Source organism: Saimiri boliviensis, chromosome 16, assembly GCF_048565385.1.
Source record: "Saimiri boliviensis isolate mSaiBol1 chromosome 16, mSaiBol1.pri, whole genome shotgun sequence".
Lineage (NCBI taxonomy): Eukaryota > Metazoa > Chordata > Mammalia > Primates > Cebidae > Saimiri > Saimiri boliviensis.
In genome coordinates, this window is record NC_133464.1 from 236,443 (window position 1) to 263,363 (window position 26,921).

Consider the following 26,921-nt stretch of genomic DNA (forward strand, 5'->3'; position numbering starts at 1 on the left):
CCAGGTTTGTCTTGAACTCTAGACTTCAGGTAATCTGCCTGCCTTAGCCTCCCAAAGTGCTGGGATTACAGGCATGAGCCACCACGCTCGGCCTAGATAGCTTCTTTTGAAGAGATTTTCTACAATTTTGTCCAGAATAGGCTGGGCTCACACCTGTAATCCCAGCACTTTGGGAGGCCAAGGCGGGTGGATCACCTGAGATCAGGAGTTCAAGACCAGCCTGGCCAACATGATGAAACCCTGTGTCTACTAAAAATCCAAAAAATTGACTGGGTGTGGTGGCAGGCGTCTGTAATCCCAACTACTCAGGAGACTGAAGCAGGAGAATCGCTTGAACCCAGGAGATAGAGATTGCAGTAAGCCGAGACTGCACCATTGTACTCCAGCATAGGCAACAAGAAGGAAACTCCATCTCAAAAAAAAAAAAATTATTTTGTCCAGAGTAGATTCACTGCAGTTTCTTAGGTGTATTTCTCAATACACGGACTCAATGTTTTAAAGCATACAGAAATTTGAATACTTTTTAACCTCATGTATTCCTTTGTTTATAGATTGTTTAATATTTCTAAGGATTAAAGACATTACAGACCCCTATAAGATTCAGTAATATTAATAAAATTTGAGATCTATAGGGATAGAACCCAACATATTCAGAGAAAAATTGTTAAATTTTATAGTTGTAGGGCAGGAAATGAAATCCAGGTTCTAAGGGGGGCAGGGAAACTGTTTGCTAAGCGTGCCATGAAGTACCAGGCAAGTGTATCAGTGACTGGCCATAGGGCAGGTAGAATTACAGGATGGTTAAGACAGCAAGCTGTGGAGCCTAACTCTGTGAACATGTATTTTTAAACTGTGCTGTGTCTAGGTTTATCCAACTTTACAATGTGACTATACTAACTTTTTGTTTTTCTTCTCAGTTGACCGGATTATTTCCCCAGTCTGTCTTCTTGCCACTCCTGATGCCCAATGAGAGGACTCAAGGTAATTTCTAACAGCCTGGGGCTCCTTGGGAGCTTCTTTTTCCTATATAGAAACAGATGGGTCCTTCTATAACCAAATGCTTTATACATATTCTATAGTGGTATTTTGCATACAGCAAGTAATCAACTTTAAACTGAATGCATCCTTGGTGAGTCACTAACTCCCCACAGCATTGTTCTAATAAAATAAATGGAGTTTCCTTTTTTTTTTAGACGGAGTTTTGCTCTTGTTACCCAGGCTGGAGTGCAATGGCGCGATCTCGGCTCACCGCAACCTCCGCCTCCTGGGTTCAGGCAATTCTCCTGCCTCAGCCTCCTGAGTAGCTGAGATTACAGGCACGCACCACCACGCCCAGCTCATTTTTTGTATTTTTAGTAGAGACGGGGTTTCACCATGTTGACCGGGATGGTCTCGATCTCTTGACCTTGTGATCCACCCGCCTCGGCCTCCCAAAGTGCTGGGATTACAGGCTTGAGCCACCGCGCCCGGCGAGTTTCTTCTTTTTAATGCAGGACGAATGGTTAGAAAGATTAACTTTGAGCCTCAGATGAGAATGAGAAACAAAAACAGAGATATATGACAACCTAAAAAATGGAGTACAATATCAATAAGAGTAATGATCACCTTACCGATATAAGCTTCAGAATCACCAATGTACATTTCGATGCAATGACCAAGCATTGTAACAGAAAACGTATCATCTCGCCTAAGACCAAGGGCCTGCCATAAAAGATTCAGCATGGTTATTACAAGAAAATGTATTTCCTTCTCTTTTGTTTAGAAATATTACCACACTGATTCATTTCAAAAGATTCCAGGGCATCCAGGGTTAGGGAAGGGGACTATTAGCAGGGACAGAGCTCCACGGCTGGCCATGAGCTGATGATTGTTGAAGTTGGTTATGGGTCACGAAGGTTCATCACACTATTCTATTTTCTTATGCTGGAAATCTACCCCAAAAGATATTTTAAAGAAAGTTCTAACTCGGCTGGGCACAGTGGCTCATGCCTGTAATCCCAGCACTTTGGGAGGCTGAGGCGGGTGGATCACCTGAGGTCAGGAATTTGAGACCAGCCTGGACAACATGGTGAAACCCCATCTCTACTAAAAAATACAAAAATTAGCTGGATGTGGTGGCAGGTGCCTGTAATCCCAGCTACTCAGGAGGCTCAGGCAGGAGAATTGCTTAAACCAGGGGGGCAAAGGTTGCAGTGAGCCAAGATCACGCCATTGCACTCCAGCCTAGGCAATAGGAGCAAAAACTCTGTCTAAAAAAAAAAAACCAAAACAAAAAAACTCCATACAGAGGTCTCTGAGCCTTCTATATTAATCAGATCACAGAAGAAAGGTAAATTAAACAGTACCCAAATATACATATTTAAAAGATCATACAGGACTAGAAAATGTGCTTAGTCCAAGTGTCTGACGAGGTCAGTACTCTGGTTACCATCACGGCACCTTCATGACTTCATCTAACCTCAAAATCTCTAAATGACTCTTGAAAATCAGTTACGAACCTATCATGAGTTTATCTTTGATAATTTTTCTCATATTTTATCTGTCTCCAAATACCATGAGTTCACTGATTCTAAGACCCACACTTTCTCAAACTGGGGCATTCCTTCCCTTTTAACCTGTGGTTTCCTACCACTGCCATCAACCAGCCACCGCTGTGATGTGGGTAACCTTCCTGAACAGTGCGGACCTGGTCGTTATGTTGGTGGCACAGACTAGATCACAAACCATGTGCGGGACACTTAAACAGATACGGGAATTGTGGTTTTCTAAAAACCTTCTTCTGTTGACACTTGAGCAGACTGGGAGGGATGAGGGAGAGATTTGCAAAGCAGGTGTCTGTGGCTGGGAGGAAACCCTGAGTCAGGAACTGGCTGTGTGTGCTAGCACCAGGGCACAATTTTGGGAAAGCACAGAGACTGGCCCTCTGGGTTGAATATTGTAACCATTTATTTCACTTATGTACACATTTTTATGTATATACTGGAGTAATACAAATCTGCCTAAATATGTTCAAGCATATTTTCTCTAAGCACAAGAAAACTAAGTGACAGGAAAAAATTATGTGAAAGTTTAATCGGCAGCACTTTTTTCTTTGTGGTCATCCTGCTTACTCACGGTGTCTTAAATTTGATGGAATATGGCACACAGATTAAGGAAAGGTTCTTTCCTTGTGATGACTGCAGAGACTGTTTTGTTAATCTACTAAAGTGATCTAAGGGAATTAATTAGAGTCATGAACAGAAAATCTTGGAGTTCCCAAAGGGCCTACTGTGGACATATACCCTGTGCTCCCAGTCCACACACAGCACTCAGCTCACTGACAAGCGCCACTGGGCACCTGCACACCTCACTGCAAACACGGAGGGCAGGACTCATGTTTGTTTCTAATTTGATGAATATTGTACAACACCCACATGCTTTTCTCTGCAAAGAAAAAAATAAAACATAAGGTTGCCTAAAGAATATTAAAATAGTAAGTAAATATTACTAAGAGAAAATATTTTCAAAAAAAGGAAGTGGTCAGTGTTAACCAGTTTTAAAATTAGGTACAAAGAAAAGACATACTGTGTGGAAGTAGTCCACAGCATTTTCAAAGTTGCCCATCAGACTGTGGATATAGCCGATAGCAGAGTAGGTGGATGCATTCTGAGGAATCAACACCAGTGCCTGGCGGTGGTAGTCCAAGGCCTCGGCGTACTTTCTATGGGGGAGAACACAATTATTGGGCACAGTAAAAGCACTAAATTCCTAAGTCTAAGATGAGTGTTCATCCATACCAACACCTAAGAAACACTGTCTCAATGAGAACAGCAGTCTGGACTGGTGACTGTCCTCCACACCTGCCTACTCAATATGCCCTCTAAATGCATCCTGCAGGCCTGCTCCCTCCGCCGGCCGAGGGTGCTCCTGCGGGGATGTCCGCTGTATTCCTTCTGACGTTTAGTGGGACACTGCAACCAGAACCTCGTCCCTGACTCCTGGCCGTGTCCTTACCACACACCACCCTCTTAGGTGACAGTCAATGTCCCATAACAGGGGGACATGAAAGCAGCCAAGGAGTATTGCTTTAAGGTCCAAAAGACTTACTTAGAAAAGTGTTCCTCCAAGTTCTCTGGAATACCTGACTTGTAAAATCTTTTGTGGAAAAAATGTTTTATGCCCAATTAAACTTTGGAAAATGTTATAGCTCATAATACATAGTAAGACTCAAAGAAATCCTGCAATAGAAACACTTGTTAAATCTTGAGTAACCTAAAATTGCCCAGACTCATTTAACCGAAAAATCAATTTTTCAAATGTTGCCTGTTTCTCACACCACAAAACCTCTAGCAGAAAACAGAATATAGACAGGATTTCAATTATATCTTACTGTCTTAATTCTTCCAAATTAATTTTGAATGCTAAATTTTCATCTAGAAAAAAGTAAAATTCTCAATGTGTTTCTAAAATAAAATTACACCAACAGAGATAAATAGTAAAAACTGATTTTGACGCTTATATCAGAGCAGCCAAGTACAAGAAAGCTGGTGGATCTCATAAAATAAAAATATGACAAAGCATTCAAAACTAAGTAAACTTTGAATCACAAAGTGTATTTCTGAAAATGCTCTACTTCACTTACTTAAGTTTTCTGCAGACATGCCCCAAGTTGTTCAACAAAGGTTCCCATTTGTCAACTGTTACCTAAAACATAGCAACATCAAGCCCACGAGTTATATATGTCACTGTTCAGCCTGATTTGTTTGCACTGAATTATTTCACATCTTGCAAGCCGAGCTCTCTCCCAGTGTGTGCCTCCTAGCACACCACAAGGCCAGGGTAACTGCTGGTTTATCTCCCTTACTTTCTTAATAGGAGACTCTCTGAGGATGCTGTTATTATTAGGACAAGTTTATCCAAGAGCCTATCCCTGCTGGAGTTCAAATGAGTATCTGCAGCTCAGAGCTTTCCCTCAAACGCCAGACCTCTGTATCCATTTGCCTGCTAAATACTTCTACTTGGAAATGTTACAAGCACCATACCCATTTCTCCGGGGGTATCTCAGCCCCTGACCTCACCGCTTCCGAGTGCCCCTCCTGTGAGTGAATGGCACACCCATCCCCTTGACCCTCCCAGGAAGCACACCAGGGCTGGTTCCTTCTAATTCCTGGGCATAACTCCAACCTATTTAATCCTCACCTTCCTCATTAATAAAGTCAAATCTGGGCCTCAATCATAAAAGTCTGACCAGGTTGTTTCCTTCCAAAATCTCTTTTGTTTTCCCACTCTCCTCAGGATAAGGCGCAAACTTGTCAACACCATTCTGGGCGCTTGGTGTCACCTGGCCTACTCCTTGACATTCTCTGTGAACTCAGCATCCAAGCCACACCAAATTAGCTCTAATTTTTGCAAACACTAAAGTACTCTAGCCCACATTTTTGCCAGGCTAATGTCTGATGACCTTCAGGACTGAGGTGCATGTTGTAACCAAAGCCTCATTTCTGGGTGAACTGCCTTTCTCTATGGGCACCTTTAGTTCCCCAGTTGCACTGTATTTTCACTGCCTATCTACTTACTTACATGCCCCAGTGTATCTGAGGTCAGGAAATAGTAAACTCATCCCCTGCTGCATCCCAACACCTAGCTTAGAGCCTATGGCATGGCTGACACTCATTAAATATATGTCAACTAAATGAATGAGCAGACCTGAGCCACAGACTAACTTTATTGAGACCAGCTCTAGGAGGCACAGCCCAGGTGAATGAAAGACAAATCATTTAATGACTCTTAGGCATGACTGTTTCTCTTCATTGAAGTCAATATTTTCCCTCTCCTCATATAACTTTTTAAAGGGTATTTTGACATTTCGATAGTATTGTGCTTTCGTACTTAAAACCATTACTTTAAATTTCTGTAAGACTATAAAGTGCCTCTGAATCATCAAAGAATACAGGTCCAACTTAAAGTACGGTTTAGGAAGGCAATTCTCAACCCTTTCTGTGCATGAGAATCACCTGGGGATCTTGCTAAAACTGCAGATTTTGATTTAGTTGGTCTGAGACTCTGCACTGCTAGCAGGCTTCTAGGTGATGCTGACGCTGCTGAGCCCGTCTGGGGTACAAGGCAGTCACATCTTAGAAAACTGACAAGGTGGCAAGTGGCAATCCCTTACTAACAAAACATTTGCATTATCCAGAACTACCAAAGACTATGCAGCAGAGGCACCTGCTTTATGTACACACGTGTGGAAATACACAGAAATAGCGCTTATACGTTCAGATGACATGAGAGACCAGAGTAAACAAAGCTGTGTCTATGGGGACAGGCAGGTCGCCCGGCAGGGAGGCAAAGCTGTGTCTGTAACAGCAGAGAGAGCTAACAGCCAAGGGAGAGAAAACTCTCAGGAAGCTGAGAGCAACATACAAATCTCTTACCTATGCAAGTTTATGGTATCTTAAATTGTTACTACCTTTAAGTAATATCAGTATATACACATCCTTGCTAGTTGTTAGGCTAACTCATAAGCACCAATTCATGGGGTACATTGTTAATACAACAGAAACGGTCAAATATTTCAAAATGGAAAGGCCCAAATACGCACTGAGTATCCAGTAACAGCAACAAAAGGTGAATTTGAGAGATACCTGTCCCATCCCTATTCTTTCAGAAGTGGGACCTGCTGCTATACTTTACCCTTCAGTCTCAGAGGCTCTCTGAAGCTCTGGAGGAGAAGTATTACCTCAGACGCTACAGTGTCCAATAGTTTCCACAAACCATAGACTGTCCCTAGCTTCCAATAATCATCCAGTCTATTCTGATGCCTCTCACATTTCAAAGCTAGAGCCCACTTAAGCAAACACCCAACACCTGCCCCTTAAATTAGGAAAAAACTCATTTCTTACATTAACAGCAGCTTGTTATAATAAATATCAGGTTATTATCTTCTAAGGCAAGAGAGACTGTGTTATTTTCCTCATTTAGCAGTAAACACATTCAGAGGTGTATATGCGTATTTACAGATAGTACAAAGAATACCTCGTTCCCAATTGCTTTAATTTTTTCCAAAGCATCAAGAAACCATTTTTCAGCTGTTTTCCACCTAAAATAAAGGGGAAAAACATTGCAGATTATTCAAAATTAGCAAATATAAACTTAAAAAAATTTTGATTATCTTTCCAGTAGTACTGAAATGAAATGGGGTAAACTGCTGGAAATAATTATAAAAATTCAAAGTTAAGTCACATAAATGATTAATATTATGGCATTAACACCAAGAATTCAAGATTTTAGGAGATATTTATGTTCTTGTTCTTTTTTTAAGAGTCTCACTCTCACCCAGGATGGATTGCAGTGATGCGATCTTGGCTCACTGCAACCTCTGCCTCTCGGGTTCAAGTGACTCTCATGCCTCAGCCTCCTGACATAGCTGGGATTACAGGAGTACAACACCATGTCCAGGTAATTTCTATATTTTCAGTAGACATGGGCCTTCACCATATCGTCCAGGCTGGTCTCAAGCTCCTGGCCTCAAGTAATATGCTCACCTCGGCCTCCCAAAGTGCTGGGATTACAGGCATGAGCCACTGCACCCAGCCAACCACAGTATCTATGTTCTATAAAGTCACTGTGTACACTGAGTCAGCAAATATTGAACTGCGGCTCCCAGGGGAAATAGAGTTAGATTCCTGCAAATCTCTGGTCACATTTTCTCTAACTGATCAATGTGTAACCTTGTTTTATGTGGGTTTCTATTTAAAGACATCTTATTTGATACAAATTGTTGATTCATCAACATTGAACTCAGGGCCAGCAGCACTTATAACTGATGCCTGCCTGAATGAAGCTTCTCTAATACATGTGTTTCCTTTGTAAGATACGTCACAACACTAGATAGCATTTCACTAAGCTTAGTGATTAAACTGTGAAATCACCAACAAAAAGCACAAAAAATGTGAAAACTGTGGCACTAGACAGACCACAAAAAGTACACTGGTTTATAGCTGAGCTGGGAAAAACGGCAGAGCACTGGCTTCTTAGACTCCAAATGGGGCTGTGTACGACAAGAGACCCAGCTTGGCCTCAGCCCTGGGCATGTCTGCCAATGGCTAGGGAAAGCACCTCAGGAACCGATTTCGGGGTTACAAGTAACTTTTAGTGACTAGGCAAATTCACAAATGCTGATGATTACTGCATTACATTAAAAGATTACTACTTACTCTAAAGCTTCAAACTTTTAAACCATTTTTTAGAACACATACATGCCATAAATGACTCTAAAGTAGTATTAATACTAATTTGCCATTTAAAAATTTTTGTATCATGAAATGCAAATCATTAGACATTTTTCTCTTTGAATATAACATCAAATCACTTATTCTCCTAATATCCTTGAATACAGAAAAGCCTCCTCTGACCAGGAAACTCAGAGACTGGGTCATTCTAATTAATTTTCTGACTTACTAGTAACTAAATAGAAAACACTTTTGTTTCAAAAACCATGTCAAATCTTTCTCAAATATATGAATCCAAGTCCTAATCGGCATAGAGATGACTAAGGATTCCATAGTGCTCCCGGCCACACTGTGGGGTATGCGTAATCTGAACTGTCCAATCATGTAAGAAAACAAGCTCAGATCAAAAAAAGACCAAAACCTGGGTTTAGAATTTTTAAGGAAATGCAAGGTAACAGTTTCTCTCTCTTTTTTTTTTTTCTTCCTGTCTTCTTCTCCTAAAATAGTACATTTAAAAGTGCAAATCTACTGAAGAGTCCCTTTGGTCAGTTAACTCTAGTGACCATCCTACCCTGTTTAAAATCACTAGATAACAGAAGGGTTTCTGGTCTTCTAGTACTTACTCTCCATTCTGAAATGCAACTACTCCGACCTCATGCATAACAAAAGGGTCTTCTGGTGCGATGCTCAGAGCTTGACTGAAGAACCTTTCAGCGAGTTTTGAGTTATTGGTCAAACCATATTCCAATCCAATATACAACATAGGCAAATGACACCTAAAAAATTGGAAAATTACACATATTCAAATCCAAAAACTCTTGATTTAGGAGAAATTAATTTGTCAACTTCAAATCCTATCTGCAAAACAATTTAAAGGTGGCCAAAACACAGCATTTACTTGTTTCTAACTCTTAATTTATAAATATTTAATAAATGACTAAGGGGCTTTGGACTAATCAACTGCCACTTCTAGAATTTATCTGCAACTCATTCACCTTTAATTTTCATTATTATTCCATAGTAAGAAAACAAAAACTCTCTAAAGCAAAAGGGCAGGTCTCTGTGGGGCTTGTTTTCCTCCTTGATGCTAATGTCAGGCCCCCAGCCTACACTGGTCTTCCTCGTATTTATTCACCACCATTTATCCTTCAAGATTGTTTTCAAGTTCCACTTCCCTTTATGAAGAAAGCTACCTCTGACTTTTCTAACCTAAATGCTCTCCTTTCTCTGAATTCCCTGATTATAACTGATTATATAACTGATTATCATCAGTTTTATGCAGAAGAGTTATGAATAATACCCTGTGTATTGATTCAATTTTCCCACCTCCTGAGACAGTTCTAGGCATAAAGTCAGAACTACTTTTTAAGTGAATTTTCATCTGTTCACACGATTGGGGCAGTGACTGCATTAAAGCAAGTTTAACAAGACATTTTTTCTTTGATGATCATCTCTGAACATCAATAAATACTGATTGCTTAGTATGTGCTTTGGTTCTAATCTAGAGCCATAACTCAAATTAAGATTATATTCTCTACAGAAAGTCATGACAAATTCTTTAAAAGTATTTACACCTGGCAGAAGTACTTTTAAAATGGCAGGGTAAGGACTTCCAAAAATCAATTCATCCATAGAAGCAGTAAGAACATTGGGAAAAATTATCAAAACCAACTTTTTCAGAACTTTGGAAGGTAACCAAGCTCTTACAACAATCTGAATGTATATTCAAGAAAAATGGCTGAACCTCAGTAAGAACAGCAAACTTTATGGTGGCTGTGTTTTTCCCATCTTCCTTTCCCTAGCTTTGCATTAACCTTGAAAACAAGCAGCCTTATTACCACAGTAGCTGTAGAGCCATTAAGCCTAGCAGCCACTGGAGGAAGCAGAATAAATCTAGAGTTCCTCAAACACCCCATAGGGAACTGCTGCTATTTGACCTGTCTGGTAGCTCCTTAAAAAGCCCTATTCATTGTCTTCTATTGATCTCAGTGCTCACTAGGTGAGAAAGCTCTATCCCCAGGGCATTTGTTGGAAACAATCAACAGCAATTATTTAGCATTAGCTGCTGCCTCAGGCAGCTATCCCAGTTGGGGCACACTAAATGCAGGCCAAAACTTGAAATGAACTCTGGGGAATAAGATGTCCACAGGGGGCGATAAAGAGCTCTGACACATTCCTGGGGATTGGGAAGGCCATACATGTGCATAGGGCTACATGCACGCACAGAAAAAGACCTGAGAAGACCCTATTATCTTGTCTCTGGCTGATCCTGAGGCTCTGTGCTAAAATGAAGTGAAGGCTGAGGCAAAGGTGTCAACAATGCAGAGTGCTGAAGGTGTGTAGAATCCTTCAACAAAGAGTGGAAGACTTACTGGTTTAAGAGATATCAAAGCTGCTAGCTAACTGAGCAGTGGCTTCATACAACAAAGGATAATAAGCTAAAGAATTAGTTCTGGAAAGTAACTTAACAGTAACAATGGCCAATAAACCCTGAGGCTGTATGGGAAAATCTGATTTTCAGAATTGCCACATTAAAGATTATTGAAATCCACAAGAAAAATACAGTACTAGTAAAAATAATTATATAATTACAAAAGACAATATAAACACGTATTTCTTCTTTTTCTCTTGACTTAAACAACAATTGTAGGCTAGGTGCAGTGGCTCATGCCTGTAATCCCAGCACTCTGGGAGGCCAAGGTGAAAGGAATGCTTGAGCCCAGGAGTTTAAGATGAGCCTGGGCACACAGTGAGACCCCATCTTTAAAAATTAGTAATAATAAGTTAGCCAAGGCTGGGCATGGTGGCTCACGACTGTAATCCCAGCACTTTGGGAGGCCGAGGCGGAAGGATCCCTTGAGCCCAGAAGTTTAAGACAAGCCTGGGCAGACAGTGAGACCCTATCCCTAAAAAAAAATAATAAAAAATTAGCCAAGCATGGTGGCGCACGCTTGTAGCTTGTAGTCCCAGACACTTGAGAGGCTGAGGCGGAAGGATTCCTGAGCCCAGGAGTTTGAGAATGCAGTGAGCTATGATGGTGCCACTGCACTCCAGCCTGGGAAAGAGTGTGACACTCTATCTTAAAAACAAAAAGCAACTGTATAAAACAATATGTATATACAGGTTGAGTATTCTTTATAAGAAATGCCTGGGACCAGAAGTGTTTCGAATTTCAAATTATTTTTTCCCTGAATTTTGGAATTTACGCATCCCTGGTCTGAAAATCCAAAATGCTCCAATGAGCAATTCCTTTTGAGTGTCATGACAGTGCTCAAAAAGTTTTGGCTTCTGGAACATTTTGAACTTTGGATTTTCAGATTAGGGATACTCAGTGTGGAATTGTACTGTTTGGCCTATCATATACAGAAATGTAAGGTTTACCAGTAACAGCATAATAGGAAGTGGGTGACAGCAAAGCTGTATTTAAGAAAGTAATACGGCCAGGCGCGGTGGCTCAAGCCTGTAATCCCAGCACTTTGGGAGGCCGAGGCAGGTGGATCACGAGGTCGAGAGATCGAGACTATCCTGGTCAACATGGTGAAACCCCGTCTCTACTAAAAATACAAAAAATTAGCTGGGCATGTTGGTGCGTGCCTGCAATCCCAGCTACTCAGGAGGCTGAGGCAGGAGAATTGCTTGAACCCAGGAGGCGGAGGTTGCCGTGAGCCGAGATCGCGCCATTGCACTCCAGCCTGGGTAACAAGAGCAAAACTCCGTCTCAAAAAAAAAAAAAAAAGAAAAAAGAAAGTAATACAGGATGTTAACTTGAACTCATAGGAACAAATAAAGAAAACTAAAAATGGTAAAATAAGATAATATAACAAATGATATAAATATATATATATATGCACTCCTCACAGCTTCTCTGAAAAACAAACTGACATAAATAATAACAATGAATAATTAAGAAAATCTGTCATTAGTACATCTGTCCAATAAGAAATACTAAAGGGAACCCTTTATGCTAGAACAAAAGGGTACTACTACATAGGCACTCACACCCACATTGTTGACTAAAAGAGTCAAAGTCTATAACAACTTGAAGTGGGGGCTTCCAGGTTACAGGCAGATTTAAGATTTTTCTTGGATCAACACAGCCTATGAAAATAACTAAAAAAAAAAAAAAAAAAAAAAAAAAAGATTTTTCTGATTGGCAACTGGCTGAAAGAGTTATTATAGAGATGATCCAAGATGGCCGAATAGGAACAGCTCTGGTTGCAGTTCCCAGTGAAAACACAGAGGGTGAGTGATCACCGCATTTCCAAACGAATTTTTACTGCCCACAGCCCAGGAGATTCCCAGGCAGAAAAGCACCACGAGTCTCCAGCACCGCTGTTTCAGCCAGTGCAGCGGGTCTCTGCACAAAAACAGAAATCTGGAAGCCACTGCAACTGGCACCTGGAACACCTGGGAGAAACAGTCACCCATTCAACTGAAAAAAAGGGGGCTGAAACAGGGAGCCAGGTGATCTGGCTTGGCCGGTCCCAGACCCACAAAGACAAGGAATCTGAAACGCTCTGGACTGAAGTTTCACAGCAAGCACAGCTGGACCCGGGATGGTCCAGCTCTGTTGGGGGAAGGGCATCTGCCGTTACCAAGGCAGTCTGTCATTACAGAAACAGTAACTATAACTCTATAAACAAAACTGCAAGGAAGTTCACAGAGCAGCACAAAGGTGGCAAGAAGAAACTGAGCTATGTTGGAGTAAGGTTTTGGTATACTGTTTCTCTTTTTTGAGACAGAGTTTCGCTCTTGTTGCCCAGGCTGGGGTGCAATCGCATGATCTAGGCTCACTGCAACCTCTGCCTTCCAGGTTCAAGAGATTCTCTTGCCTCAGCCTCCTGAGTAGCCGGCATTACAGGCATGCACCACCATGCCCAGCTAATTTTGTATTTTTAGTAGAGACAGGGTTTCTCCTGACACCTTACACTAAAATTAACTCCAGATGGATTAAAGACTTAAACATAAGACCTAACACCATAAAAATCCTGGAAGAAAACCTAGGCAAAACCATTCAGAACATAGGCATAGGCAAGGACTTCATGACTAAAACACCAAAAGCATTGGCAACAAAGCCAAAATAGACAAATGGGATCTAATTAAACTCCAGAGTTTCTGCACAGCAAAAGAAATAATCATTAGAGTGAACCAGCAAGCAATACGATGGGAAAAAATTTTTGCAATCTACACATCTGACAAAGGACTTATATCCAGAATCTACAAAGAACTAAAACAGATTTACAAGAAAACAAACAAACCCATTCAAAAGTGGGCGAAAGATACGAACACTTTCAAAAGAAGACATATATGATCATCACTGGTCATTAGAGAAATGCAAATCAAAACTACATTGAGATACCATCTCACGCCAGTCAGAATGGCGATCATTAAAAAATCTGGACAACAGATGCCGGAGAAGATGTGGAGAAATAGGAACACTTTTACACTGTTGGTGGGAGTGTAAATTAGTCCAACCATTGTGGAAGACAGTGTGGCGATTCCTCAAGGACCTAGAGACACAAATTCCATCTGACCCAGCAATCCCATGACTGGGTATATCCAAAGGATTATAAATCGTTCTATCATAAAGACACATGCACACGAATGTTCGTTGTGGCACTGTGTACAATGGCAAAGACCTGGAACCAACCCAAATGCCCATCGATGATAGACCGGACAGGGCAAATGTGGCACATATACACCATGGAATACTACGCAACCATAAAAAACAAGGCGTTCGTGTCCTTTGTAGGGACATGGATGAACCTAGAAACCATCATCTCAGCAAACTGACACAAGAACAGAAAATCAAACACCGCATGTTCTCTCACAGGTGGGTGTTGAACAAGAACACATGGACACAGGGAGGGGAGCGCATTACACACTGAGGTCTGTTGGGGGGCACTAGGGTTGGGACAGTGGGGGGTAGGGAGTTGCGGAGGGTTAACATGGGGAAAAATGCCAGATATAGGTGATGGGGATGGAGGCAGCAAACCACATTGCCATATATGTACGTATGCAACAAGCCTGAATGTCCTTCACATGTACCCCAGAACCTAAAGTGCAAAAAATATATATATACATTAGAAAAAAAGAATTATCAACAGTAAGCAATGCCTGGGTTATAAGAGGTTGTAGAGACCCAATTTTATGCAGATGAAGCCTCCAGGTAGCAGGCTTTAGAGAGGGTAGATGGTGCTTCTTATCAGACTTAAGGTCTGTGTAGATGTGAATGCTGGAGGGCATAACGACCCCCGTCTGACCCCCACTTCCCATCGTGGCCTGAACTAGTCTTTCAAGTGAAACTGAGGCAGGACTGACCCCACTTCCCATTGTGGCCCGAAACAGTCTTTCAGTTTACATTTTGAGGGCCCTGGCCTAGAGGAGGAAGCCCATTCAGATGGGTGGGGTGGAGGGGGGGCTTCGAATTTTACTTTTGGTTTACAACATGAAGATATGAGAGTCTGATAAAAATAGCTATATTGGTAATTATGAGGCAGTATAAAATGTGTTTTTGTTTTTAACTCTTCTGATTTAAAAGACAACTGAATAAACGATAATCACAGACCTGTGCTGATGCACTTACAATGTTTAAGATATAATTTGTATGACAATAACAGCACAAAGGTGGCAAGAGGAAACTGAGCTATGTTGGAGTAAGGTTTTGGTATACTGTTTCTAATTTTTGAGACAGAGTTTTGCTCTTGTTGCCCAGGCTGGTGTGCAATTGTGTGATCGCCGATCACCACCACCTCTGCCTTCCAGGTTCAAGAGTCTCTTGCCTCAGCCTCCTGAGTAGCCGGCATTACAGGCGTGCACCACCAAGCCCAGCTAATTTTGTATTTTTAGTAGAGACAGGGTTTCTCCATGTTGGTCAGGCTGGTCTCAAACTCCAAACCTCAAGTGATCCACACACCTCAGCCTCTCAGAGTGCTGGGAATACAGGCGTGAACCACTGTGCCTGGCCTGGTTTTGGTATACTATTAAAATTAAATTGGTATTAAAAGGTAGTAATTCAAACTAGGTCATTTTAAATCATGGTGCTAATTATAATTCTCTAGATAACCAACCTAAGAAAATAACTTTTAAAATACAGTATAATTTTTAAAAGGGGATTAAAATTGGACATTATAAAATACTTATTCAACACAAAAAATAAGGCAGTAATGAGAAATACAGGAACAAAAAAGATGTGACAAATAGAATATAAAGAACAAAATGCCAGACATAAATCCTATCTTGTTAGTAATTATATTAACCAAATGTCATAAACATTCCAAAGGTAACAACTGGCAGAATAGTTTTAAAAACTTGATCTAACTATATGTTGTTAACAAGAGACATGCTTTAGATTCAAAACACAAGTTGAAATTAAAAGGATGAAAGAAGACATACCATATAATCAGTAACAAAAGAGAGCTGGTGTGTCTATATTAACATCAGATAAAACAGACTTTATGAAAAACGTATGATTAGAGATAATTAGCAACATTTTATAATGATAAAGGGCTCAATCCATAAAGAAAATATAACACTTATAAACATACACAGCTAACATAGAGATTCAGAACATATGAAGTATAAAATACCAGAATTGGAGGCAGAAATAGACAATTCAACAATAATATTTGGAGACTTCAATACCTCACTTGCAATAATGGAGAGAATATGTAGAAGATCAGGAACTAGAAGACTTCAACAACACTATAAAAACTAGATGTAACCAGTATCTAATGGAACACTCCATCCAACAAGAGGAGAATTCTCAAATACATCTGGAACAATCTCTAGAATAACTCATAAAAAGTCTCAATAATTTTTTTTTAAGGTGGGGTCTCTATCTGTCGCCCAAGCTGGAGTGCAGTGACTTGATCTCTACTCACTGCAACCTCCACCTTCCAGGTTCAAGCAATTCTCCTGCCTCAGCCTCCCGAGTAACTGGGACTACAGATGTGAGCTACCACATTCGGCTAATTTTTGTATTTTTAGTAAAGACAGGGTTTTGCCATATTGGCCAGGCTGGTCTTGAACTCCCAACCTCAAAGTGATCCACCTGCCTTGGCCTCCCAAAGTGCTGGGATTACAGGTGTAAGCCACCGTGCCAAGCCAACCTCAATAAATTTAAAAGGATTAAAATCATAGAAGTATGTTCTCCAAATACAATAGAATTAAGTTAAAAAACAACAAAAGAGGCCGGGCGCAGTGGCTTATGCCTCTAATCCCAGCACTTTGGGAGGCCGAGGCAGGTGGATCACAAGGTCAGGAGTTTGAGACCAGCCTGGCCAACATGGTGAAACCCCATTTCTACTAAAAATACAAAAAGTAGCTGGGTGTGGTGGCAGGTACCTGTAATCCCAGCTACTCAGGAGGTTGAGGCAGAATTGCTTGAACCTGGGAGGCAGAGGTTGCAGTGAGCCAAGACTGCACCAATGCACTCCGGCCCTGGTGACAGAGCAAGACTCTATTGAGAAAAAGAAAAAAAATAAATAAAGAAATTTGGGGCCGGGCGTGGTGGCTCAAGCCTGTAATCCCAGCACTTTGGGAGGCCGAGGCGGGTGGATCACGAGGTCAAGAGATCGAGACCATCTTGGTCAACATGGTGAAACCCCGTCTCTACTAAAAACACAAAAAATTAGCTGGGTGTGGTGGCGCGTGCCTGTAATCCCAGCTACTGAGGAGGCTGAGGCAGGAGAATTGCCTGAACCCAGGAGGCGGAGGTTGCGGTGAGCCGAGATCGCGCCATTGCACTCCAGCCTGGGTAACAAGAGCGAAACTCTGTCTCAAAAAAAAAAAAAAAAAAAAAAAGAAATTTGGGAAAGTCATAATAAACATGCAGAAGTTAAATGTCAACATACTCTTTAACCAATGACTAAAAAAGGAATCATCAAGGAAGCGTGAAAATATTCATCCAATTTCAAACATTTATCCAAACACAGACAAGAAAATGCAAAGCTGTGCTGACAACTAAGTAAACTTGAAAGAAAAGTAATGCTTATCTTGGTGACCCAATATGAGTGTTCTTGTTTTTTTGAGACAGTATTTCAACTGGTCACCCAAGCTGGATTGCAGTGGCACAGTGATTATCCTGCCTCAGTCTCATGAATAGCTGGGATTATAGGCAGGTGCCTTCAAATTCAGCTAATTAAAAATTTTTTTTTTTTTTTTTTTTTTTTTTTTTTTTTTTTTTTTTGAGACGGAGTTTCACTCTTGTTACCCAGGCTGGAGTGCAATGGCGCGATCTCGGCTCACCGCAACCTCCGCCTCCTGGGTTCAGGCAATTCTCCTGCCTCAGCCTCCTGAGTAGCTGGAATTACAGGCACGTGCCACCATGCCCAGCTAATTTTTTGCACCTTTAGTAGAGACGGGGTTTCACCATGTTGACCAGGATGGTCTCGATCTCTTGACCTCGTGATCCACCCGCCTCGGCCTCCCAAAGTGCTGGGATTACAGGCTTGAGCCACCGCGCCCGGCTAAAAAATTTTTTTTATAAAGATAAGGTCTCACTATGTGGCCCGGATTGCTATCAAACTTCTGGCCTCAAGCAATCCTCCCACCTCAGCCTCCCAAAGTGCTGGGATTACAGGTGTGAGCCACCACACCTAGCTGAATGTGAGACATTAATGACAAAGTTTGTTAGAGTGGGAAACACTTGAAGGTATTGTGTCATTAATTATCATTGATTCTGATTTCTAGCTAGAAACTAGTCACTATTCTGAGTACCCAAAATATCAAATAAAAATTACCAGGCTGTAGCATGTGCTCATAAAAACCAACTTACAGGGAATTAGTGAGTTTTTTTGGTAACCAATTATCAGATTGATACATAGGGGAAATATGCAAATACTAGAGCTGAGCTTCAGAAGAGCACTGGCAAAGGTCTCACCCATCTTGGTGAGCAGGATGGAGACCTGGACCATTCAGGTGGATCCAGAACCGGGTGTGCAACTGTAACCTCAAAAGTTGTTTCTAGTAATGTTAGTGCTATGGACTGAATGTCTGTGTCCCCTCTGCCCCCTGAATGCATACATTAAAGCCCTAACCCCTACTGTGCCTGTACTTGAGATAGGGCCTATGAAGAGATAATACAGGTGAAGCCGTAAGAGTAGGGCTCTTATCCAGTAGGGCTAGTGTTCTTATAAGAGGAGAGACACCAGAGCTCGCTCTCTGCCATGTGAGGACACAGCAAGAAGGCAGCTATCTACAAAGCAGGAAGAGAGCCCTCAACATGAACTGCACTGGCCAGCACCCTGATCTTGGACTTCTCAACCTCCAGAACTATGAGAAAGTAAGTTTCTGTCCTTTAAGTCACCCAGTCTGTGGTGTTTTGTTATGGCAGCCCTACTGATTAATACAGCTATGTCCTTCACAATGTTTACTTGGATGATTAGATATAAAACTCATACTTACCAAATTTAATACGACTATTGAATGGGGTCGATAATTTGGATGCAGAACTGAGTGTCAGAAAGAGTCTAATAGTTTGCAAAGAGATCAAACCTAACAGGATGAAATTTAACATAGATAAATATATGAATCCACCTGTGCATACTACAAGTAAATAAACAATGGTAGCTAACTTTCATTGAGTGCTTTCTATGTGTAAGATTCTCTTCAAAGTTTTTTTTGTTTCTTTTTTTCCTTTCATTTTTTATGTGTCTGTTGTCCATTTGCATGTGTTGTTACTCTTCAAAGATTTTAACTGGTATTATCTCATTACTTCTCACAATAAGCCAGTAAGTTTTGCTATTATTCCTATTTCTCAGGAGGCTAAAGAACTTGCCCAATATCATGTGGCTGTGAGTGGAAGAGCCAGGAGGTGAGCCCAGGCGGTATGACTCTAGACCAGGCCTCTGGACCACGGCACTGCCACCACCTCTCCAGGCAGGGACAGTCATTGGTCAACAGAAGCAGTCCACACAAAAGAACCCAGCAATGTGTAACTGATGGTGAGACCAAGAGTCAATGTGAATAGCAATACTCTATACTCATAACATCAATACATTTAATATTGATAGAAATCTAGAATATTGGCACTATAGTCCTGCACTTCCCACTAAGCCACATCAAATACCTTTTGGTAATAGGTAAGATATAATAATAATTTTGCTCATGAATATTTTCATTCTTGCATGGGCGTGTGAAGAAGAAAAGGCTTCCATAACTCATCTCTTCCTTTGGCCTACATTCGAAGTTCCTTCTTGCACTGGTTGAAATCAACTGCTAGGCAAATTCACTATACCAGCTTCCTTCCCCCTCCACTTTCATAGTTATTTTACAATCACAAGCAACTAGATAAAAGGCAAGTAAAACATTTTTGTTTAGTTTAGCAACCAAATAGCAGCAATCATAATAGAAATTTCATTTCTATTAGCAAAAACATTCTTCATGGAGTTTGACGAGTCTGCTCTGCCATACCCTTTCATCAGCTGTGCTGCTGTGAAGTAAGCAGCCATCGCTTGGTCATGCTCACTCTCCACTGCAAATGAATGTCCATAGGCTATCCATGCAGGTCCGTAGGTTTTCTCGAGTGTTGTGGCTTTGCTAAAACAAAAGAGTTAATTTAAGTAACATAATATTTATTCTTTTTGTTTTCTTTTTGAGATGGAGTCTTACTGTCGTCTACGCCGGAGTGCAGTGGTGTGATCTCAGTTCACTGCAGCCTCCATCTCCCGGGATGAAGCGATTCTGCTGCCTCAGCCTCCTGAGTAGCTGGGATTACAAGCACCTGCCACCATACCCATCTAATTTTGTATTTGTAGCAGAGGTGGGATTTCACCATGTTGGTCAGGCTGGTCTCGAACTCCTGACTCAGGTGATCCATCGGTCTCGGCCTCCCAAAGTGCTGGGATTAACAGGCATGAGCCACTGTGCCTAGTCTATTTATTCTTATTTATTTTTAGAGATAGGGTCTTGCTCTGTCACTGAAGGCTGGAATGCAGTGGTATGACCATAGCTCACTGCAGCTTCAAACTCCTGGGCTCAAGTGATTGTCCTGCCTTGGCCTCTTGAGTCACTAGGATTACAGGCATGAACCACTGTGCTTAGCCAATACTTATTCTTAAATTGTTGATTTTATATAAGCAGATGGCCTCAAAAACATTAACATTCATTTAGTAAATAAATGAACTGTCAACATATTAAACACTAATGTAACATCTGTGTTAATTTCTTTGAACTAAAACTATGTTTAACAGTATAGCAAAATCTTAAGAAGTTTTAGGAGAGATCCACAGCCTATTGTGTACTGTAGCAAAACCCATTACCATTCTAAACAGAACTTACAGACATCACTTAACACTGGAGCTTCATCTTGTAACCTAGTAACATCCTCTCATCCTAATAACTTGCAAGATAAATTCATTTATACTTTAAAGACACGTATATTGAGGCTTGAGAGATTAAGCAGTATCCTACAGATGGTGGTAAACAGATGTACCCTGGTTAGGGTTAGGGTTACGGAATACACTGTATAATTAACCCACAAGAAATAAAGAGAACATATCACAAAACATGAAAAACATAAGGGGTGATACCCCACTTCCTTATATTTTAAGTTTTCTTTTACCCAAATGTTCCCTGTTTCATGTAGGGCAGGGGTCCCCAACCCCGGGGCCATGGACCGCTATCAGTCCTTCCCCTGCTAGGAACCAGGCCACACAGCAGGAAAGGAGGTGAGTGGCCGGCCAGCGGAAGCTTCGCCTGTCAAGGAAGAACTTGCCATTTAAAAAACAAAAGCTTAATCTGTATTTGCAGCCACTCTCCTTCACTTGCATTACCAACTGAACTCTGCCTCCTGACAGATCACAGGGGTTATTAGGTTCTCATAAGTGCGCAAATCTTACCGTGAACTGCACACATGAGGGATCTACTGGTGCACTCCTTATGAGAATCTAATGCCTGATGACCAGTCATCGTCTCCCACCACTCCCTGATGGGACCATCTAGTTGCAGGAAAACAAGCTCAGGGCTCCCCGATTCTTCGGTGAGTGTATAATTATTTCATTATATGTTACAACGTAATCATAATAGAAATAAAGTACACAATAAAGGTAATGCACTTGAATCATCACAAAACCAGCCCCTCACCCCAGGGGTCTTCCAGAAAACAGACTCTGGTGCCAAACAGGTTGGGAGCACTGACAACAGTCCGTCACTGAGTCACACACTAAACCAAAGCAGCACAGTTCAAAAGAACTTTGAAAATAACAGAGAACATTCTAGTATCTTCCTAATACAGGGTACTTTTGTGACATCAGTTTTCCCAACAATTCTGGTATGTAAGTATGACATCCCCATTTTTAAAGAAAGAGTAGGAGAAATTAACTTTCCCAAGGAATTTCAGCTGATAAGTCATAGAACTTAATTTGACTCCAAAGTTTCTCTTTCTTTTAGAGATCAATTGTTTTGTTTGTACAGAATAAATCACAGAAATTAGAACATTTGCAGAGTTTAATCAATTCTTCTTATGACGATATTTTTCTATACTTAATTGGTTACGTAGCTTCACTAGGCTGCATGGCTTTAAGTTAAAAGCATAGCAGATCATTATATGAACCAGTTCACCCTGCTAAGAATTCTGTTTGAGAGTCACATTTAGTGACCCCAATTTTACGTAAAGTTTTGTGTAATTTCACAACTATTAATAAAAGAAATCCTAAAAGTAAAAGGTTAACAGGATATCTATAAATAAAAAAGAGAAACTGTCAAACTATATTTTCTCTATTGTTTCATATTTATTCTCATTTATTTATGAATGAATGAATGAATGAATGAGATGGAGTTTTGCTCTTGTTGCCCAGGCTGGAGTGCAATGGTGTGATCCTGGCTCACTGCAACTCCGCCTTCCAGGTTCAAGTGATTCTCCTGTCTCATCCTCCCGAGTAGCTGGGATTACAAATGCCCCCAACCACACCTGGCTAATTTTTTTGTATTTTTTAGTAGAGTCAGAGTTTCACCATGTTGGCCAGGCTAGTCTCAAACTCTTGACCTCAGGGGATCCACCTGCCTGGGCCTCCCAAAGTGCTGGGATTACAGGTGTGAGCCACCACACCCAGCCATTTATTCTCATTTATATATAAAATATGTAAGTTCCTTGAGAAGAGGGCCTACATCACTGATTTTTTTTTCTCTCTCTCTCCCTGTGGCATCTTATAAAGAACAAAACTCTTGAAAAGAACATTTATTCAGCCAGACATGGTGGCTCACGCCCGTAATCCCAACACTTTGGGAGACCGAGGCTGGAGGACTACATGAGGCCAGGAGTTCAAGATCAGCCTAGGCAAGACAGATTTGTCTCTATCAAAAAAATTTTTTTAATCTAGGCCTGGTGGCACCTGTAGTCCCAGCTACTTGGGAGGCTGAGGCAAGAGGATCGCTTGAGTTCAAGGTTGCAGTGACCTATTATTGCACCAATGCACTCTAGTCTGAGGAACAGAGTGAGAACCTGTCAAAAAAAGAAAAGAGAAGAAAAGAGAGAGAGAGAAAAAAGAAAAAGAAAAAGGACAGAAGTGAGGAGGGAAACATTTATTCTTTCACATTGCTTTTCAAGTACTCACTCATTACTATCTGAAAGCTTATGAGCAAGACATCAATTCTGTAGGTTAACTACAGAGGGAGGAAGAAAATAAATTCATACCTGAGATATCTTCTGGCATGTTCATTTTTATGACCAACCATGAGATAGTAACATCCCACTGCAAACCAAGACACCTAAAAAGTTCAAAATTTACCATAACCAAAGATTGGAATTGGAATCTCTAATTGGAATCTGTAACAAATTAGAGTAGACAGCAGGTATACTAGATGCTCCTTATCACATTTTCTAGTTCAAGTTAGACATTTTTCTAACAGTCTATCTACTAAGGTCCAAGATGAGAAGAGAGCACACACTCCATGGCTCTTTCTCAAGGAGGCATCCATAAAAGACAAGGCCCCTGAGGAGTCCCCGTTTCAAAAACCAGCCCATGAGTCTTGACTCCCCCACACTGCTCATCTCCCCCAGATGGATCCTGGCTCTTCTTTGCTCTCTGACCCAGTTCTGAGTCAGTTAGCTTGTTCTTGTCTTGTCTGAGTCTTACACCCTGATTGCTGATTCTGTCTTTAACAATGCAGTCCCTGATTCCATTTTCCATCCCTGGTTCTCCATTCCAATCCATGACAATTTGGAATCAGTACACAATTCGGTAAGTTGTCTTACATGTACAATGTGAAAAAGCCACCAATTATCAGCATTTCTTATGAGAGGGAGGCGTGATGGTCATGGTATTTTATATTGCTGTGTGCTAAGTATTTTAAAATAAGCATATATAATCTCTATAATCAGAAAAAAAAAGAGTTTTAAAGTTAGTGCTTTGGTATAATCAAAAAATACCTTCATGGGTTGAAAAGTTAATGCTGCTTTCTAAGTATGTTAAACACTAGGAGATTCTGCTCCAACACTTCAAATAAAATGTCATTTACTTGAACTTAAGCTATTGTCTAAATATAAGTTAAGCATTTTCTTAAAGTTCAGGTAAAAAAAAAAAACTAAAAGTTATATTACTTACAGGATTACTAGGATATAAATCCACCAGTTTATGAGAAAGATAGAAAAGTTCTGTTCAGGAAAAAAACAGAAAAAGAACAACTGTACATATCACATGTAATTTAAAATATTACTTCATTACAACTCTTCACAATCATAGAATTCTGTTCTTACAGCAATGATGTCGTATCTGTCTTTCCTTCTAGATACAAAATCAACTCTCTTAACTGGAGAGTTAGATGAAGGACACACAGTGGGCAAGGTGGGACTAGACAACCCCCTACCAAAGTGCTTCCTGAATACTGCAGAGGACACAGCAAAGCACCTCACCTCTCTCAGACACTCATGCCTTTCACACCGAGGGGCCATTATGGACCATGATAACCACCCACGATTAATTTGGTTGAACAAACTTTCAAGTTTATCAGATCAGTGATACTACTTAATCTTGAGGAATGTGAAAGTCCTGGCATTCCAAGATTCAGTTAAGGCCATAATTAAGTTACAAATGAAGGAAACAATTGTGGTTTATTTGAAAGGAATACAAATAAATACAATTCCTACATGCAGACTTGGACTTGGTAGACCAGGCAGCTAGAGATGCTGCATTTCCAACCAGCTTACACAAATGCGATGCTGCTGGTCCCCGGACCATTACTCTGAGCAGCAGGGATTTGGAATGGAGTGTTCGAGGGTTTTTCCTTCCTGACAGAGCTCTCCATTCAGTTTAGAAAAACTTAAGGACAAATGCAGCCCCAAACACAGCTGAATGTCAAATGTGCAATACAGAAAACATGAGCAAACAATGTGCTCCCCTCCAATTTCTAAATAGTTATTGGCTCTTACCATATCAGATTTCCAATGAAATTTATTAAAAAAAAAAAAAAAAAGAGAAAAAGGCAGAACTGACACCCAACAATTTAAAGCTAACAAACCTTGAAAGATATATTTGAGAAAAGACAGTAGGAAGCAGGAAAAAAAAAAACTAATTGTTCTGATGGGAAAACAACACGGGTCGTTTGCTACTTCCGTAAACGTTTCCTCCCCAGTCATTACTTTTATAGCAGGGTTCCATTATGTTGTTACCGGCAATTCCAGCTATCTCGAATTTTGGAGACAAAATTTCAAGTTACAGAAAAAAATCTGTCTCATGTCGAAAAATTACTTTAATTAAAAAAAAAGTTCTTACCATTGGCTTTATTCAGCTCTACAAGTGTCCCTATATGTACAGGTAAACAACTTGCATGGAAAGGATCTTTCTCCATCACTCTGAAAGTTAAAGCGACACATTACTATCCCCAAACAGTAGAGGACAGCACTCAGGATGATCAGCTACGTGCAGACAGTCATCACAGCACCACATGGGATGCTGCAGGTTACAACGCTTTTTTACTTTCTTTGCTCCATTACCTTCAGTTTGATTCAGTCAAGGCCATAATTAAGTTACAAATGAAAGAAAAACTTCTGGTTTATTTGAAAGGAATACAAATAAACATTATCACATACATTTACTTTAAGTCAACAGAATTGTTATAAATAAAATAAGTAGTCCGATTATTTAAAAGAATCAAAACCAATAGGAAATACTATTAGGTTGGTACAAAAGTAACTGCAGTTTTACAACAATTATTTTGTAATATTTTACAAAATTGTCAGTGCTAAGCAGCACCTCTGGCTGGTAGCCACTAGATACCAGCAGCAACCTTTATTTGCACCAACCTAATAAAGATTACATGTATTTGCCAATTAAATTTTTTGTAATGTCAAGGATTTTAAACCTAAAAGATTTACAAAAAATAGTATATGTAATTTAGCGAAAGTTTAAATCATGTACTCTGGAAAACTGGTGTGTGTGGGGGATGGCTTAGCTACTAAGCATGGCACATTGATCCCATGTTCCTACATAAAAATGGATGGATATACTTACACAGAAGTAAGCTTGTAGCACATTTTAAAATCACAGTTATAATAATGTCTCTCAGCTAAAGACACTACCACATCCAGATTCTCTTGCAAGCCATCTACAGACTCAGGGATGACCGTTTCACTAGGCTTATTATACTGAAACACAGAGAAATTTAAACATGAACACAATGAACAAAAGCAAAATAAAACACGGATTCAATTTGTGTTTGACCCAAGTGGTTAAAACACTGACAAGAATAAATGTGAGCCTCTGAAAACTTAGGTTGTATAAGTACTCCTCTCAGTAAGTGTAATTCTCTTCTCAGTTATCACAGAATTTCATAGTGGGGCGTATTTCCCAAAGTAAACATTTAGGAACTAAAACAAAAAGATCTTCATTTTCATGCAACACCATTCCATTTACTTGATAATTCAATCTTTTAGTATAAGGAGTCTTTCAGAGAAGATAGGTATTTTTGGAAGCTTTTTTTGGGAATCATATGTATTTTAAATGCTCTATTCTCAAAAATGTGCTAAATTTATGAAAATTTTATTTTCAAAAATTTAATACAAGACTAGATGCCAAATTTAATGGAAAAATAGGATATTTATATAAAGCAAATGCTAATTCTTTGGTTTTACTTACTTTTTTTAATTTGTTCTCAAATAGAAAACGCAGCAATTCCTGTTCTTCATTACAGAGCTTGTTAAGAGGTAGCGATTCAAGAAGTTCTTTTTCTTAAAAACAGTGAGAAAAAAAAGAATATCCTCATAATATTTACAGAGGGAAAAAGCCAACAACTAAAAATATTATTCTCTAGTTTTGGTCTAAGTAAATCAAATTCAGAACATAGGAAGATCAAAATGTGCTACAGAAGCTGACACAGTGGTTCTAGGCCTGGAGATGGGAATCACCTGGTGGTTGGAGGCTGCTCTTCCAGGGCTGAGGCCAGGAGGTCCCCAGGTGGCAACTGTCACCAGCCTCCACACCCCTGACACTGTGTGGAGCTTGCTCTGCTGGGAAGAGGGGAGCCTGCGCATTGCCGGTACTAAGCAGGACCTTGGCCGGTAGCCACTAGATACCAGCAGCAACCTCTCAACCTCCCTCCCTGCCCCTAAGCTGTGACAAACAGTCTCCAGACATTGCCAGATGTTCCCTGGGGCGAAGGCAAAATTACCCTCATTGAGAACCACTGCACTAGGCTAAAACACGTTAGAACCCCATTAATTCAACCACTCTATTTTCTGTTTCTCTTGTTTACCACCTCACATCACTGCCAACA

At 40.5% G+C, this 26,921-nt stretch overlaps 1 protein-coding gene across 3 annotated transcripts in view; it reads right to left on the minus strand.

The window, feature by feature from the left end:
- Positions 1-26,921, minus strand: part of CDC16 (cell division cycle 16) — a 39,088-nt gene that overhangs the window by 4,277 nt on the left and 7,890 nt on the right. For all 3 annotated transcript variants that reach the window (XM_074387366.1, XM_074387365.1, XM_074387367.1), the window contains exons 7-17: positions 26,285-26,376; positions 25,661-25,794; positions 24,923-25,002; positions 23,756-23,805; positions 22,846-22,919; positions 19,626-19,751; positions 8,834-8,986; positions 7,015-7,078; positions 4,622-4,683; positions 3,565-3,700; positions 1,611-1,701 (exon numbers count right to left, since the gene is read on the minus strand). In XM_074387366.1, the coding sequence (XP_074243467.1) occupies positions 1,611-1,701; positions 3,565-3,700; positions 4,622-4,683; positions 7,015-7,078; positions 8,834-8,986; positions 19,626-19,751; positions 22,846-22,919; positions 23,756-23,805; positions 24,923-25,002; positions 25,661-25,794; positions 26,285-26,376 (1,062 nt within the window). The remainder of the gene's footprint in view (positions 1-1,610; positions 1,702-3,564; positions 3,701-4,621; positions 4,684-7,014; positions 7,079-8,833; positions 8,987-19,625; positions 19,752-22,845; positions 22,920-23,755; positions 23,806-24,922; positions 25,003-25,660; positions 25,795-26,284; positions 26,377-26,921) is intronic.